General features: G+C 52.8%; 2 protein-coding genes across 2 annotated transcripts; one reads left to right on the forward strand and one right to left on the reverse strand.

Moving 5' to 3' along the window:
* The first annotated feature begins 301 nt into the window (after window positions 1-301).
* Window positions 302-16,472, forward strand: NIPSNAP1 (nipsnap homolog 1). Its single transcript, XM_065903987.1, has 10 exons — window positions 302-430; window positions 8,238-8,365; window positions 8,564-8,609; window positions 8,829-8,923; window positions 11,228-11,298; window positions 11,455-11,595; window positions 11,871-11,902; window positions 12,240-12,334; window positions 13,421-13,504; window positions 14,787-16,472. The coding sequence occupies exons 1-10, from the start codon at window positions 333-335 to the stop codon at window positions 14,849-14,851; spliced, it is 855 nt and encodes a 284-aa protein (XP_065760059.1). The 5' UTR covers window positions 302-332; the 3' UTR covers window positions 14,852-16,472.
* On the reverse strand, window positions 3,462-3,932 carry LOC136145761 (large ribosomal subunit protein eL22). Its single transcript, XM_065904386.1, has one exon. The coding sequence runs from the start codon at window positions 3,911-3,913 to the stop codon at window positions 3,527-3,529; it is 387 nt and encodes a 128-aa protein (XP_065760458.1). The 5' UTR covers window positions 3,914-3,932; the 3' UTR covers window positions 3,462-3,526.
* Window positions 16,473-16,760: the final 288 nt, after the last annotated feature.

The raw sequence follows: 16,760 nt of genomic DNA on the forward strand, positions 1-16,760 counted from the left end.
ACTGACCCTCTGCCGCTTACCCTGGAGGGCCCCTTTAAGAACCCCTGGTGTTATTGTTCCATGCTCCCATTTTACGGGGTGGACACTGAGGCCCAGACTGGGCGAAGGGTTTGCTCCAGGCCACAAAGCAAGTCTGTAGCAGAGCTGCAGCGGCTCGGAGGACAAGAACCCGGACCTCTGCCCTGCATCTGCGTTGCGGGACGAGCGGGGACAACGCCCACCTGCCCGGCCGGCGAGGGAGGAGGGCGAGCCGGTGGGGCGGGGCTTCCCCACGTCCCGCCTCCGCTGCCGGGTTCGGGGGCGGGGCCTCCTTCCAACCTGCAGGCTCCAACATGGCTCCGCGTCTGTGCAGCATCTCTGCGGCGGCGCGGCGGCTGCTGGGGGGCCCGAGCCCGGGCCCCCGGGACGTTGCGGCGGTGGCTGCGGCGCGGTAAGAACCGGGCTGGGCCTGGGGCGGGGCGGGGCGCCTGGGGGCTGCAAGGGTGAGAGCCAGGGTCTGGGCCTGGGGGATGGGCAGAGACTCGGGCTTGCAGTCTAATGGTTAGAGGCCGAGGGCGAATCTCTCAGCCTGGGGAGGAGGTCTGGGCAAAGAATGGGGGAGGTGGGAAAGGTGGGCGCAGGGCCTTTGCCCTGCTGGGTCCTTGGCTCTGGGCAGAGACTGAAGGACAGGGTGAATGGGAGGGGCAGGCCCTGGGCCGTGGGGAGTGGGACCTGGCTGAGGGCGGGAGCAGTGGCCCTTTCCCGGCCTTTGCCGTGATTGTGAGATGGGCGCCCTGGGGGACTTCTACGACAGGCGGCTGCTCCCTCGGTTAGTGCTGGGGGTCAGAGGTAGGGGAGCCGTGGAGATTCCCAAGGGCCATGGCTGCACAGATCCTTGGCTCCCCAACAATAAACAGCACGCGGGGAGCAAAGGAAGCCTGAGAAAGGGTGGGAGTTCCCAAGGTCACTCCCCCCCCCCCCGCCGTCCTGTGGCGGCACCGAGTCTGGACCCAGGCCTCCTGACACCCCTGTGGTCTTTGCGCCGCACCTGGTGGCCTTCTTGGGGAGCGAGGCAGGCTGGACCAGGCCCTGAGCCTGGCCTATGTTTGCTCCCTCCCCTGGGCCTCCCTGACTGGCCCTGGGCGCCCCGCCCTCCTCCCTCTGGCGCCCTGTGCTTCCCCCATCTCTGCTCTTCCCACCCTCTACACAGTTGCCTGTCCCTCCCACTGGACCATCACCTCATCTTTCTGTTTCCCCAGCCCTTGGCACAGGGCTCAGGACAGTGTGTGCTCAAGAACAGTTGCCAAAGAAGTGAGGACACCTGTCCCCCAACCTGTGGAAAGGAGGCAGGGATCTGTCCTGCCCAGCAGCCTAGGTGTGAAGCTGTGAGTTCGGTTAGACCTTGCTGTAAGATGTTATAGAGTGTTGTGCGTGGGGTCAGGGAGGCTGGGGAAGAGGAGCCGGGCGCGTGCCCTCACCCTTTGTTGTGTCCAACTCTGTTGCGACCCCTTGGATTATAGCCCGCCAGGCTCCTCTGTCCATGGGGTTATCCAGGCAAGAATACTGGAGTGGGTTGCGGTTTCCTGTGCCAGCTTCCCCACCCACTCTATTGTTGTTCACACACTAAGCTGTGCCCGACTCTTTGCGACCCCACGGACTGCGGGATGCCAGGCTTCCCTGTCCTTCACTACCTCCCAGAGTTTGCTCAAACTCATATTCATTGAGTAAGTGATGCCATCCAGCCATCTCATTCTCTGTCACCCCCTTCTCCTCCTGCCCTCAATTCTTCCCAGCATCAGGGTCTTTTCCAATGAGTCAGCTCTTTGCATCAGGCGGCCAAAGTATTGGAGCTTCAGCTTTAGCATCAGTCCTTCCAGTGAATATTCAGGGTTGATTTCCTTTACGATGGACTGGTTTGACGGCTTAGTAATTGGGGAGAAAGCTCATGACATGGAGAGATCCTAGAGTTTGCCTGGCACCTACACACCCAACTCAGCCTTTTTCAGTGAGGTGACCTTGCATGAATTATTTGGCCTCTTGAAGTCTCATATCCCTCATCTGTAAAATGGCGATGAGAAAGTAAGATGATTTCACAGAGTTGTTGAGGATTAGTAGTCACTTGTGTAAGGTACCCAGCGCTTGGTGAACTTGTAACAAATGTTGCCCCTTGCCCAAGCCTGTGTCTCAAGCAGTGTCTTCATGAGTCCCTCATAATGTCAGGGCTGAAGGGGCTTTGGGAAGGTCATGTGCTATGAGCCCCTCATTTTCCAGATGAGGAAATCCCAGCTGGGGGTGGGACCTCCCTTCTCTAGCCTTACAGAACTGGTTGGTGGTAGAGACAGAACATCAAGAGACCACAGGAGGAACCTAGGCCGTATAGGCAGCCTGCTGCTCCGTAATCTTGGACGAGGTGCTGAACCTCTAGGGCCCTTGGTTTCCTTCTCTCTGAAGTAGGACTGGAGGTCCCTGCCAGGCGTTTTCTGCAGGATTGCTGTGAAGGTGCTTGGATTCATACTTATCAAATCCCTCAAGGACTTCTGTGAAGTTACCTGTGCCCTGGTTCCCACCTTGGATATCTGGGAACATCCCCTCCTGCCAACTTCTGTCTGCCCCCATCTCTCAGGAGTCCCTAGAGGGGCCCTCTGGCCTCTTGAGCTCAGACGGACGTGGATTGAAATCCTCTTGGCCATTGGCTAATTGTCCTTGAATAAGTCCTGGTACATCTCTGAGCCTCATTTTTCTCTATTTTGTTTTTGGTTTTGTTTGTTTTTGAGCCTTATTTTTCTCAAAAATATATTGTGAAGATCAGTTCTCAGCACACAGTAAGTGCTCAATATGCAGCAGTTGTTATTGCTACATCAGTAATCCTGTTGTTAAGAGGACTTTAGTTCTCCCTGTATGTCTTCTAAAGGCATAATTGTGTGTGTGTGTGTGTGTGTGTGTGTGTGTGTGAGTCACTCATCATGTCCAACTCCTTGTGACCCCATGGACTGTAGCCCACCAGGTTCCTCTGTCCATGGAATTGCCAGGCAAGAATACTGGAATGGGTAGTCATTCCCTTCTCTCAGGGATCTTCCCGACCCAGGGATCGAACCCAGGTCTCCTGGATTGCAGGCAGACTCTTCACTGTCTGAGCCACCATGGAAGCCCGAAAACATACTTGTGGAGCAGTAAATGGAAACATGGTCCTTTTCTAAAGTCAGCCGACTCCAGACGGAAGAGTGTTTCGGAATATGCGTAGAGCCAAGATTCCTAGCATATCAATCTAGAACATTCCACAGCAGTTTCATGTGGGGTGGCGCCAGACCATTGATCCCTGTTGAGAGTGCCAGTGTGTCTCTAAAAGCTCTCATCTGGGGCAGACATTTGTTCAACAACTCCCAGGCTAAAAGCGTTGTGCTGGGTATCCTAGGGGGTGGAGAATGTCCGCTCCAGGCTGAGGGGGAAATAGGAGAGGTGGGCTTTTTTTTTGTTTGTTTTTTTTGTTTTTTTTTTTTTGGTTGATAAATTTTATTTAAGAACTTATACAAATATTCCCGTTTGAGTTTTAATCCTCATCTTCCTCCTCTTCTTCATCTTGATTAATCTGGAAGTAACGCAATTCGTAACTTTCTTTGCTGTTAGCGACTACGCGTAACCAATCTCGTAGATTATTCTTCTTCAAATATTTTTTGGTAAGATATTTCAAATACCTTTTGGAAAAGGGCACCTCGGAAGTTACAGTAATCTTGCTCTTGCTTCTTTCGATGGTTACAACACCGCCACCCAGGTTGCCAGCTTTTCCATTCACCTTGATCCTCTCCTGAAGAAACTGCTCAAAATTGGCGGCATCCATGATTCCATCTTCTACAGGGTGGGTACAGTCCAGAGTGAATTTTAGGACTTGCTTCTTTTTTTTGCCTCCCTTCGCCACAAGCTTTTTCACAGGCGCCATGGCGGCAGCGGAGGAAGAAAGGGAGAGGTGGGCTTTTTGTTTGCTTTTTGGCCACGCAGTTTGTGGGAACTTAGTTACCCACCAGGGATCTAACCCGCGCCCCCTGCACTGCTGGAAGTCTCAGGAGAGGTGTTTTTATGGAAGGGGTTGAACTGGTTTTTCTAGGCCTAAGGGGCATTCTTAATATAGTTTAGATAGCAGGATCTTTGGTGTTTCTGGGATAATTTACTGAGATTACATGAAAAAAGAAAGAAATTGGGACTACCTTAGAGCAGTGATCCTTAAGCCTGAGCATGTATCAGAATCCCCTGGCAGACTTGTTAAAATCCAGATTGCTATGCCTGCCCCCGAAGTTTCTGTTGCAGTGGTTCTGGGTGGAGCTGGAAAAACTTTAACAAGTTCTTAAGTGAGGTCGCTCAGTCCTGTCCGACTCTTTGCGACCCCATGAACTGTAGCCTACCAGGCTTCTTCATCCTTGGGATTTTCCAGGCAAGAATACTGGAGTGGGTTGCCATTTCCTTCTCCAGGAGATCTTCCCGACCCAGGGATTGAACCTACGTCTCCCGCATTGCAGGCATGCATTTTACCGTCTGAGCCACCAGGGCAGTCAAGTTCTTAGGTGATGCTAATAATGATAAGGAATCTTGGATTGGTGGTCACCAAATTCAGAAGGGAAGTGGGGACTTCCTGGCGGTCCAGTGGTTAAGACTCCACACATCCACTGCTGGAGGCATGGGTTCAATCCTTGGCTGGGGAACTAAGAACCCACAAGCTGAGTAGGGCAGCCAAAAACAAATAAAAAAGAAAAATGTTTTTAAAAAAGGGAATTGACTTGAAAGCTTGGCAAAATAGACTAGAGCAAGTGGAGACATCCAGCCTTAGTTTACGGGCAGTAGGGAGCAATAGAAGATTTTCAAGTGAACAGATAGCATCACAACCATGGTACTTTACAAAACCGATGGGCAGGTTAGGTTAGGCACAAAGAGGACAAGTGGGAGGTAGGAGATCAGTTAGGTAGGAATGGTGATGCTAGCTGCACTGCTGTGTCTGCCTCTCTCTCTGCAAGGCACATCCTGTTGCCCTTACAGGTGAGGAAAATGAGGCTCAGAGAGGTGACGCTGAGCTGGGATTAGTCCTGGGTTTGTCCAGAACCTGTGCTCTTAGGCAGTAACTCTGCTGGTGGTGGGGGGCATAGAAAGGGGCCCTGCGTCCCGAGTCCACACACGGAGCCCAGGTCCACCCTCTCTCTGCTTTCTTTACCTCCCAGGTGTCATCATTTTCATGCAGCTCTGTCTTAGCTCCCCCACACTCCTTCACTCATTCCCCCAGCGTGGGCTGAGCGTGTGCCACGTGCCTGGCACTCCTCCAGGCCCTGGGGAGACGGCGGGGATGCACAGGAGAGACAGCATCTCAGGCTACATGGGGCTGCTGCCAGTGGGAGACAGCAAACAGCACATAATAAACCCCCAAACTCTACAGTGCGTTAGAAGGAGCTATGGAAAAAGTAGGGAGCAAGGTGAGAAGGGCTGGGGAGCTCAAGGGCAGGAGAATGTTGTGATTTCATTGAAAAAGTGAAACTTGAACTCTTGGAATGTGAACCTACAGATGCTAGCTTCAGGTTCAGACCCTGCACTGGGATCTCCTTGAGACCTACAGAAAAGATCTTTGGGAGATAGGCTGCTCCGCTCTGCTCTTTTGACACGTGGGGAAACCGAGATGCAGAGGCAGGAAAGAGGAGACTGAGGTGGGAAAAGTTGGGAGCTCCTGGACACTCCCCCCTCACTCCCCAGCACCCAGGTTCCAGGCTGTCTCTCCAGGGCTGGCCGCTTGGCTGTTTATCTTGGTCAATGCTGATGTTAATAAATTACTCAAGGCCCAGTCCTGGAGCAAAGGTCTTGGTTGACACAGAGTAGGAGTTGCTGTCCTCTCTGTCATCACCCCTTCCAGGAGAAACAGCCTCTCTACATTCAAACCAAAGGTCAGGTCCCTCTACCGGTGGCTTTGTTAAAAAAACACCTGCTTCTTTATAGTATCTCCCTAGTGCTAGTTCTCCCGGTTGGTGCCTGATCTGAGGGTGGAGCTGGCTCTATAGGAAAGAGCTCTGGGCTCCTGCCTGAGCTCTCTGCCCCAATTTGCTGTGTGACCTGGGACAAGTTTCTTAATCCTCCCACCCATGACCTTCTATTTTCTTATCTCAAAAAATGGGGATGTGAATAGTATTAACATTACACTATCATTGTGTAGATTCATGGTACTGACAAGCTGATCATGGGTCCCTGGCAGAGGCTATCCTCAGCCAGTGTTAGCCATAGTGAGGCTGCCTTATTCTGGTCCCGTTTCCACAGACCACATTGGCCATCTGATGACAACTGTCTTTTTTTTTCTTTTTTTAAATTAAAAATTTTAAAACATTGAAGTGTAGAGTTTTCCCTGGTGGCTCAGATGGTAAAGAATCTGCCTGCAGTGCATGAGACCCAGGTTCAATCGCTGGGTCAGGAAGATCCCCTGGGAAAAGGAATGACTTTATATGTGTGTGTATATATATATATACATATATACCTTTATATATATATATATATATATACACACACACTTTCAATGGCTTTTTATATATATATCTTCTTTTTCAGATTTTTTTTTTTGACTGCATGGTATGCGGGATCTTAGTTCCCGGACCAGGGATCAAACCCTAGCCCCCTGAAGTGGAAGTTCAGAGTCTTAACCACTGGACCACCAGGGAAGTTCGTGTCTTTTTCTTTTTAATGAAGCAGTACACACACAACGATAGAAAGCCTATGAATTCAGAAATACTTAAAAGTAGTTTTTTTTTTTAGCTTTACAAAAAATTATCATGAGTAACGAAAAGTTTAACCATCTTTCTCTTCCCTCTCTCAGGTAAGCAAGATTAACGGTGTGGGGCTGAGAGTTCCCCAGTGGTCTAGTTAGGACTCGATGCTTTCACTGCTGTGACCTGGGTTCATTCCCTGGTCAAGGAACTGGGATCCTGCAGGCTGCCTGGCATGGCCAAAACCAAACAAACCCACAAAGAAACAGTTTGGAACAAATCCTTAGTTATCTTTCCTCTGTGCTCATACAACTATATCATCATATTTAAGATGCTGTTCAGATTTTATCAGTCCCAGTGTTCAATCCATATTTTGGAGAAAAGCAAGACTTTGATTTGCAGTACATTTATTCTAGCCACAGAAAAGCCTCGAAAAGGAAGAGAACTTGCTGATGGGGCCCCCACAGCCAGGCTCCTAGACTGGAACTCATCTAGCAGGAGGCTGGCATTTCAGGCCTGGCTACAAGCCTCACCGCCGCTGTTAAGTAAGATGATTTACCACCACTGGCAGCTTAAACATAACCCCACCCCTGCTGGAACCTTGTGCAGGGGGAGTGCAATTATGATCCGGCAGGACCTGGTGATTGGTTCCCCTGCTCTGAATAAGGCATGTCATTCATTCATTCAGCAGCGTGCACAGGGCAGGTTTTTGTCAATTGAGCGTTGGATGAATGAATGAATGAATCTTGCCTTCTGATGCCTTTGACCCCCTCTATCTGCCTTTATCTGCCAAATCAGCCCTGGAGATTTGGAAAGTGGCCAGTTCACCTCCATTGGAGAGCTCCCCCAGACTTCCAGGGGCCAAGTTCAGGCTCACTCCTCTGGGCTCTCCCAGAAACCTCTGGCTGTTAACTGTGTTCCAAGGTCCACTTCTCCCCAGCAGACTGTGACCTCCTCAAGGACAGCGTGTCTCAGGCGCTCCATTTGTGGGGGCTGGCATCAGGCACAGGCCAGGTGTAGTGTGAACACTGGAGGACCGTGAGTGCAGGCTTCTCATCAGAGGGGAGAGAAATTGCAAGGAAAGCCCAGAGTGAAAGTCTGGTGTGTTCAGAGACGGCACACCTGGAGGGCAGGATACACAGGTAGGGCTGGACTGGAGGGGAGGCTGCCAGGTTAGGCTGGGCCGTCACAGGTTTTGGACACCAGGCAAGATGTGTTTGGGGTTCACCCTTTTGGCAAGGGATACAGTTGCAGGGTCCAAGTGGAGGACCTCTTGGAAGGGGGTGAAGGGGAGGCAGGGAAGCTGGAGAGAGAGGCGGGAGGTGGGGCTGCCTCTCCTGGCCTCCTGAGGCTCTGCAGAGTTTCAAGAAGCGAACTGGGCAGCCAGGATCCCCGTGGCTGGCTCCAATGACATGAACTCCACTGAAACTGCCATGGGATTCCGTGGCCCCATTCCTAGAAAAGTGGGTCACTAGCCTTGGGGAGCAAGGCATCTGGGCAGATGGAAGCAGGTCCCCCTTGAACTCCTCTGCCCCGCAGCTTCTATTCCAAGGACAATGAAGGCAGCTGGTTCCGGTCCCTCTTTGTACACAAGGTGGACCCCCGGAAGGATGCCCACTCCACACTGCTGTCCAAGAAGGAGACCAGCAACCTCTACAAGATCCAGTGTGAGTGACTGCTGAGTCGGCCGAGCTGCCTTCCCAGGGGCCTTTGGGGACCTGTGAGGCTCCTGCTGGGACTTGAAGAGGGTCTGGGACATCTGAGCTGTCCTGGGAGCCCAGGCCCGGTGGGGCTGCCCCATCCCAACATCCCACAGACACCCCGTCCCCCCCGCTTCACCGCCCGCTCTCTGTCCTTGGTTGCAGTTCACAATGTGAAGCCCGAGTGTCTGGACGCCTACAACAGCCTGACGTGAGTGACCCTAACCCTCCTGTCCCTGCCCCTGCCCGGATGGGGGACTCTGTCCCAGCCCTGTTCCCCCTGCACAAATCGGGCTGTAGATTTCACGTCCTCCCTTGCAGCGTCTGCATGTTACCGTCCTGAGGGCCTGAGTCGGAAGCCTTACCCCAGGGGCTCTGGGGGCTGGTGTGAGCCCTCCCCGTCTCTGTGCCCCCCCCGCCCCCACCACAGGGAGGCCGTGCTGCCCAAGCTGCACCTGGATGAGGACTACCCCTGCTCGCTCGTGGGCAACTGGAACACGTGGTACGGGGAGCAGGACCAGGCAGGTGAGCTGCCCGCCCCCACCACAGGTGGCTGCCGTCCACGCCCCCTGCACAGCGGTGCCCGAGGCGCCCTCAGCGCAGGCCTCAGGGGCTTCCTCCCCTGCTCACAGTCCGTGATGGCTCCCTCTGCCCTTGAGGTGGCCCATGAGGCTCTTGAGCCCTTCCCTGTCCTGCCTCAGTTCTCCAGGTCTCCTCTTCCCGCATCTTCCAGCTTGCTACACCATCCCACCCCAGACTCCTTTCCGTTCTTTAGGTGGACAGGTTTTCCCTCTAGTTCCAGGCTATTGTTCCCACTGTTTCATCAGCCTGAAGCTCTTTCTCCCTGGCCTCCTTTTCTTGGCTCACTCCTCTGCTGCTGCTGCTAAGTCACTTTAGTCATGTCCGACTCTGTGCGACCCCATAGACGGCAGCCCACCAGGCTTCCCCGTCCCTGGGATTCTCCAGGCAAGAACACTAGACTGGGTTGCTATTTCCTTCTCCAATGCATGAAAGTGAAAAGTGAAAGTGAAGTCGCTCAGTCATGTCCGACTCTTAGCGACCTCGACTGCAGCCTACCAGGCTCCTCCGTCCATGGATTTTCCAGGCAAGAATGCTGGAGTGGGGTGCCATTGCCTTCTCCAGGCTCACTCCTCTACTCACCTTTTATCTCGGTGTAGACATCACCTCCTCCTGGAGGCCTCCCCTGATTCCCTCCACCTTGCCTCTCCACAGCCTTGACCATGTGCCCTGTTGTGTCTGCCGCCCAGCGGGCAGGGCCCCTGCCTGTCTTTCTTCACCACAGAGTCCCCAGGATGCTGTACATATTTATGGAATGAACAGGGCCTCTTGTCTGAGCTGGTTCCGTGCAGCTTCAGGAATACCCCCAGCGGGCCCCATGCCATGTCGGTTGGCACCAGCTGTGAGGACCCACACATGAATTTGGTTCACTCACAGTGTCCCAGCCACCCCAGGGGCCTTGGCATTTAGATCTGTGCTGTCCCGGGAGGTAACCACTAACCACATGCAGCTATTTAAATTTAAATTGGGTAAAGTTAAATAAAAAGGAAAACTCAGTTCCTCAGTCAGCAGAAGCCACATTTCAAGTGCCGGTTGATAGAAATATGTGACTCGTGGCTCCCATCTCGGCCAGCAGAGCCATAGAGCTTTCCCATCATAGTAGAGAGTCCCTTCAGGCAGTGCTGATTAGACTGCAGATACTACAGGGGCCCCTCCGCCCTGAGAGAAGGTCCTCTCTGCTTCCCTTGGACACTCCCAGCAGTGGGGAGCTCACTAGCTCACAAGACAACCTATCTCATCCTTCAATTGCCCTGATAATAGTGGGGTTTTTTTTAATCTGTGATCTCCAGTTAGGTAGATTCTCTTAAACATTTATTCTGTTTCAGTAATCATTGACACATGGATAGTGGGGTAAGAAAAAGCCATCTGTCTTCCATTGCGCCTCTTACAGTTTTCCCATTTTTAGGTACAATTTAATCAGTTTCTGCAGTACTTCTTGGATTCTCCTCTAAGTATTTGCTAATTGAGAAACGAACTTTGAGCAATGGGAGCTTGAATTTTAAAGCATGTCTATATTTTGGGTGTCTTGAAGGGTTTTGCACCTTGTAGAATCAGGTGGGGAGCAGAGCCCCTCAGGAATCCACATTTTAATGAATTTGTAAGAACCCAGTACAGAGGCTGTGATGAAAAAATGCAAATGGCGCAAAGAATTTTCACTGGAAAGTAAGCCTTCCTCCTGCTCGAGATCCTGAAGCCTCAGTTCTCTGGCCCAAGGGCATCTCCTGTCACAATCTCTTGGGTCTCCATTGAGAGACGCTGCACAGACCAGCATCTCTGGACATGTCGCTCCCTGCCTAAACACACGTGGTAGCATACCGCACGTGCTATTCTGTTCCTTGTTTTCATTTTCAATTCACTGTCTTGGAGTAATCCATCTCAGCCTACCCGCCCCTTCTGGCCCTCGCAGACCTGCTATGAGGTCAGCTTTACGCATGCCACAGCTCCTAGGATCCAAGTTCGCTCTGATCCTCTTGTTGCTGTTTAAGGAGGATTGGATGGGTGCATTATTCTCAAGATGAGGACATTGAGGCCTAGAGGGGTCAAAGGCCACTTGGCAGAGCTGCAGCTCAAACCCTCGTCTCCTAGGCTTGGTCTGGGGTTTCCCCCTGCCCAGCACTGTCCCTGGCAAGGCTACAGAGAACCGGCTGGAGGCTCCTCCCATTACATACACATGGAGCTTGGGGGGTGCGGAGCAGGGCAGGGCCCCCGCAGCCCCCTGACCTGTGCCTTCCTCCTTGTCCCCGCAAACAGTCCACCTGTGGCGATTCTCGGGGGGCTACCCAGCCCTCATGGACTGCATGAACAAGCTCAAGAACAACAAGGTACGTGGGCACCCACTCGGCACACCTCTCCGGATGCTGGTTCTGACTCAGCCCTGTGCTGGGGGCTGCCTCCGCCACCCCCTGGGGCACACCACCGGGGGGCAGGGCACCTCCTGGCTGCTGTGCCCAGCTCGCCCGGCCCCACCCCGCCCGCAGGAGTACCTGGAGTTCCGAAAGGAGCGGAGCCAGATGCTGCTGTCCAGGAGAAACCAGCTGCTCCTCGAGTTCAGCTTCTGGAACGAGCCGCAGCCCAGAGCCGGCCCCAACATCTACGAGCTGAGGACGTACAAGCTCAAGGTGCCTCCCCGCTCCCTGCAGCGGTGTGCTCTCCGGTAGCCCGAGGGGCGGGGGCGGGCTCAGTGCCCAGAGCCTCGACTGGGGCTTCTGGCCTCAGAAGAGGTATGTACGCACGTGTGTGTCCCTGCATGCTCAGGTGTGAGTCAGGGCCCCCGAATGAGCCCAGGGGCCCCTGGAGCTAGGGAGACATGACAGTTTCCCAACCCCACCCAACAGTGAGGCTTGAAATCCCAGGTAGGGACTCATTCCCACCCTCTGCTCTGGTTCTCTTTCAGCCAGGAACCATGATCGAGTGGGGGAACAACTGGTGAGTGGTCGTGCCAGGGAGCTGGGGGGACCCTGACCACCTGGTGGGCCTCCTTGCCCGGGTGCGGTGGCAGAGGACGCGGCACCCTCTGTGCCTCGTGGCTCCGGGAGCAGGCGACGGTCCAACCAAGGGGGTGAGGACCCTCTAGACGACTGGGGTGGAACAAACAGCCAGCAGCCGTACCTCTGTCACCCAAGTCCCTGACCGTCTCTGAGAGCCGAGGGCTCTACCCTGGGCTCCTCCCTCGATGTGTGACTGAGAAACCAGCCTGGGGTCCCCGCAGAGGGCCCTTTGCAGCCGCCCTGGCCTCGGCCCCACACCCTTCTGCCATCCTCAGGGCTCGGGCCATCAAGTACCGGCAGGAGAACCAGGAGGCGGTGGGCGGCTTCTTCTCACAGATAGGAGAGCTCTACGTCGTGCACCACCTCTGGGGTAGGTTGGGGACCCGCCAGGAGCCCTCCGTGGCCCCCTCCTTTCTCCACGGTCACTCTGCGTCAACACTAGCAGAGGGAGACACCACCTCAGACATAAACTAACAAAAAGGATAATTTTGGATTTTTACAAATCATCAAGGGACAGGGAGAAATATGGGAAGCTCCGTTGGCTTGAATAGACCAGAACGTCTTTCTGAGGGGGTGAAATGTAAGCTTAGCTGAAGAACGAGGAGTCAGCTGTGAATTGTCAGAGAACAGTATTGCAAGTAGAGAGAACAACATGTGCAAAGGCCCTGCGGCAGGGAAAGGCCTTCAGGGTTTTGAGGCAAGCGAAGGCGCCCAGGGTGGAGGGAGTGGGGAAGAGAGTGGGAAGATGGGGATTGGCCAGATTGGACTGGGTCTTGCAGGCCATGAGGATGAGCTGGGACTTATTCTAAATGCAACAGGAGACTGCTGCAATGTTTTAAGCACCATGATGTGACCCAATTTGTGTCCTAATGATTCCTCTGGCTGCCATGTGCTATGTTGAGAGCACTTTGTAGGGGAGCAAAAGAGGGTGTGGGGCATCAGGAGATGCTTACGCTAGCTCAGGTGGGGTAGGATGCTGGCCTGGACAGTGAAGATGCTGAGAGGTCCACAGATTCACTGGTCTGGAGGTGGAGCCAGTGGGCCTGGTGGATGAATTGTCTGCGTTGGGTGGGGAAGGATAGGAGATTCCAGGACTCCCAGACTCCTGCTTGAGCAGCTGTGTTTTGCTTCATGAGACCCCTGGAGGAGGAGGTTGGAGGAGTCAGGAGTGTATATTTGGTCCTTGGAAGTGTCACCTTTGAGACACTGATGCATGTGAGTGCACAGCAGATACACTGTCAAGTGGATACATCAAGTGGACACTGGATATTTGAGTCTAGAGACTGAGGAAGAGTTCTGGACTGGAGATAAATATTTGGGAGTTGTCAGTAAATGTACTGATGGTCAAAGCAGACAGTGGAAGCACCCGGGGAGGAAGAGGCAGCAGGGCAGGGTTTGGGGCAACGGGAAGAGGGCCTCATGCTGGGTACAGGCTCAGCCTAAGCCTTTCCCACAGCCTATAAGGACCTGCAGTCTCGGGAAGAGACCAGAAACGCTGCCTGGAGGAAGAGGGGCTGGGACGAAAATGTCTACTACACAGGTGAGCATCTCATCGGAAGTCATGTGCCAGGAGCTCCATCTGAGAATGGAATCCCCTCTGTAAGGAGATCTAGCCTCACTTGATTACCTCTCCTGATGGGGAGCTCACTTTGAGGACAGTGAGTTCATAGGTTCCTGTCGTGGTGGCATGCCCCACAGGATGCAGGCTGTCCTAGGTGAGTTCCCAAAGGGGCAGTAACCAGCCAGGTGGTCTCTGCCTCCGAGGAGCGTTGTGGTTGACCACACAGTGAGACCTTGGGCCTGGTTTTTCACCTCCCTGATGCTGTTTTCTGCCTGTAAGATGGCGATGGTGATACTGCCTCTCTCGAAGGGCTGGAGGGAGGGTTCCAGGAGCTAATTTATAAAATTATAGCCCAGACTCCAGCACAGAGGAAGCACAATTTTTTTCAAGCAAGTTTTTTGTTTATGGTGTTTTGCCACTTTGCTGGGACTCTTGAGAACCACCTGGAACCAGTACGTGCTGATTGAGCTCTGTGTGCCGACTGTGGTGCGCGGGGGTCAGGAAGCGCAGAAAGAACAGGAGCCTGTTTTCTCCTGAAGGAACTTATAGTTGAGCTTGCACACTTACCAGCTGGTAAATGCTGGATAATGCGTCTCCTGATGAGTTAGCGGGAGCCTCGCTCTTCTCAGTGTGGTCCCGAATGACAGTGTTACCATCCCTTGGAAGCTTGTTAGAAATGCCCAATCTCAACCCCACCTCCCCACACTGAATCAGGATCTGCACTTGAATGAGAACTATAGGAAATGTGTGAGCACGGTGAAATTTAACAGTGCTGAGCAAAAAGAAAGAGTCTGACCACCTGGATGACCTTGGCTGACTCTCTCTGGACTGTAGCGTCCCCACTTGGAACATGAATCAGTTGAACTAAATCAGTGTTTTTCAAACCTCAGCCCCTTGGGGGCACCCTCACAGCTTGTTTCCTTCTGCTGCAATTATTTCCTTGATCTCTTCCTTTGAATCCCCCTACCCTGTTCTTTGCCTAGCTTTGTCCTAAGCAATAATATCTGTGAAGTCACTTTTACTAATAAACAATGCTCGTTATTTTTTTTCTTCAAATTTTGAAAGCTGCATTTTGTCATAACTTCAGTCCCCTCATATCCTATAACTTGGGAGACATGGCGCTCTCTGTAGGCCACTCCAGGAGAGCGGGGGGCTTTTGCTATCTCAGCATCGCAGGATTCCTCCTCCTTCTTCAAGGGCCAGTTTGGGGGGGTTGGCTCACCTCAGCCCCTTCATGATCTCTGCCTCTCTCTCTCTGCAGTCCCCCTGGTGCGACACATGGAGTCTCGGATCATGATCCCTTTGAAGATCTCACCTCTCCAGTGATGCTGCCGCTGCCTCCATCTCCTCCCCCCTCTCCCTCAGGGGAGCCATGGACAGAGGAGCTCCCAGTTCTGCTGTCTTGGTTTTCTCTCCTAACCTATGGACTCTAGGGGGGGCTAGTGCTCAGGTCAGACAAGGGGGAGCTGAAGGATGATGGGGTTATGAAGACTTGCAGCCCTGCCCAGACCCTTCCCACCTTCCCTGCCCACCCCTTCCCCTGTGCAGGAAGCAGTTTTTAATTTCTCTGACTAGAACAGCAACATTTTATGTCTTCTCACATTTCCTCCTCAGTTCAGTTCAGTTCAGTCACTCAGTCATGTCTGATTCTTTGTGACCCCATGAACCGCAGCACGCCAGGCCTCCCTGTCCATCACCAACTCCCGGAGTTTACCCAAACTCACGTCCATTGAGTCAGTGATGCCATCCAACCATCTCATCCTCTGTTGTCCCCTTCTCCTCCTGCCCTCAGTCTTTCCCAGCATCAGGGTCTTTTCAAATGAGTCAGCCCTTCGCATCAGGTGGCCAAAGTACTGGAGTTTCAGCTTCAACATCAGTCCTTCCAATGAACACCCAGGATTGATCTCCTTTAGGATGGACTGGTTGGATCTCCTTTCAGTCCAAGGGACTCTCAAGAGCCTTCTATAACACCACAGTTCAAAAGCATCAATTCTTCGGCGCTCAGCTTTCTTTATAGTCCAACTCTCACGTCCATACATGACCACTTGAAAAACCATAGCCTTGACTAGATGGACATTTGTTGACAAAGTGGTGTCTCTGCTTTTTAATATGCTGTCTAGGTTCCTCCTAAGATTTCCCATCTCAAGGCCACCAGTTCATAATCATCACCCTGGAACTCCTCAGTTTAGCTTAAGTTGCACAAAAGGTAGTGTGTCCAGTGGCTAAAGGTGGTCTGGGAGGAGGTTAGGCCAGGCCAGGCTCTCAGGGATTCCCTGGTCTCCACTGTGCCACCCAGTTGCGGGACAATCTGAGCCAAGACCCTCCTGCTGGAGAAAAGCCTAGAACCGCCTCAAGAAGCAAAAGGGAAAGCCCTCAAATTAGCTGTCAGCAGGATGTCCACCCAGAAAGGCTGAGAAAAGGAATGGGAACTGAGAAGGATCTGCGGGAGGGAAACAGAATGGAATGGGAACCCAGAAGGTAGAACTTAGAACTCAAAACTTGGATTTGAAGTGATTTGGAATACAGAATTGGGAAGATAGAACTGAGGTGACATAAGACCACTTGGAGAGGGGCTTCTAATAGAAGACTGCTGAAGAGAGGTGCACCTCCTTCTTCCCACATAAAGAGGTTGAGATCTCGAATGAGTTGTTCAGCCCTTCTGTGTAGGAAGAGCCTCCTGCTCCCCCAACTGCTCTCCTACTGGCAGAGCTACGGGCTAGGTCTTGTATTTCCATCACCCCAAATTCCTTTTCTCCCTCTTCACAGTCTTATCAGCCCTACTGTCATTCTCCTGGGCCATCGGGTGTGTGGAATGGGGTCAGTGACTTTGGAGGCCTTCTCAGTGATCCCCACACCTCACAGACCTCTGGGTAGCTTGATTCTGCCCCCCTTTCAGGAAAACTTGTGCTGGAGTTGCTGATGGAACCAATTAAATATTTACTATAAACCATGATGTCTTTTCTTCATCTACAAGGAAATCTGGCAGGTGACCCCCCTCAGGCAGGGCCAGCTGCCCAGGTCCACCTGGCTCATCTGTCCCACTTGTGGGTATTGTGTTCTCTGAGCTACTATTGGGGAGGGCCTCCCACTAGGGCAGAAGGAACTGCACTGCATAACCAGGGATTTGGTTTCCACCTTCAGATAAGTAGAATGTTCTGAACCCGATCTGTACGATTCATACCAGGAGTAGAAAATACTTGAAGCTGTCAAATGCTGCATTAGGTTTGCCTCGGTC

The sequence above is a fragment of the Muntiacus reevesi genome, chromosome 13 (genome assembly GCF_963930625.1).
Source record: "Muntiacus reevesi chromosome 13, mMunRee1.1, whole genome shotgun sequence".
In the NCBI taxonomy this organism is placed as follows: domain Eukaryota; kingdom Metazoa; phylum Chordata; class Mammalia; order Artiodactyla; family Cervidae; genus Muntiacus; species Muntiacus reevesi.

Coding starts and splice junctions, on each gene's coding strand:
- LOC136145761 (XM_065904386.1), bottom strand. CDS start 3,913: ATGGCGCCTGTGAAAAAGCTTGTGGCGAAGGGAGGCAAAAAAAAGAAG.
- NIPSNAP1 (XM_065903987.1), top strand. CDS start 333: ATGGCTCCGCGTCTGTGCAGCATCTCTGCGGCGGCGCGGCGGCTGCTG. Junction 8,366..8,563: donor CAACCTCTACAAGATCCAGT/GTGAGTGACTGC, acceptor CCTTGGTTGCAG/TTCACAATGTGAAGCCCGAG. Junction 13,505..14,786: donor CGAAAATGTCTACTACACAG/GTGAGCATCTCA, acceptor CTCTCTCTGCAG/TCCCCCTGGTGCGACACATG.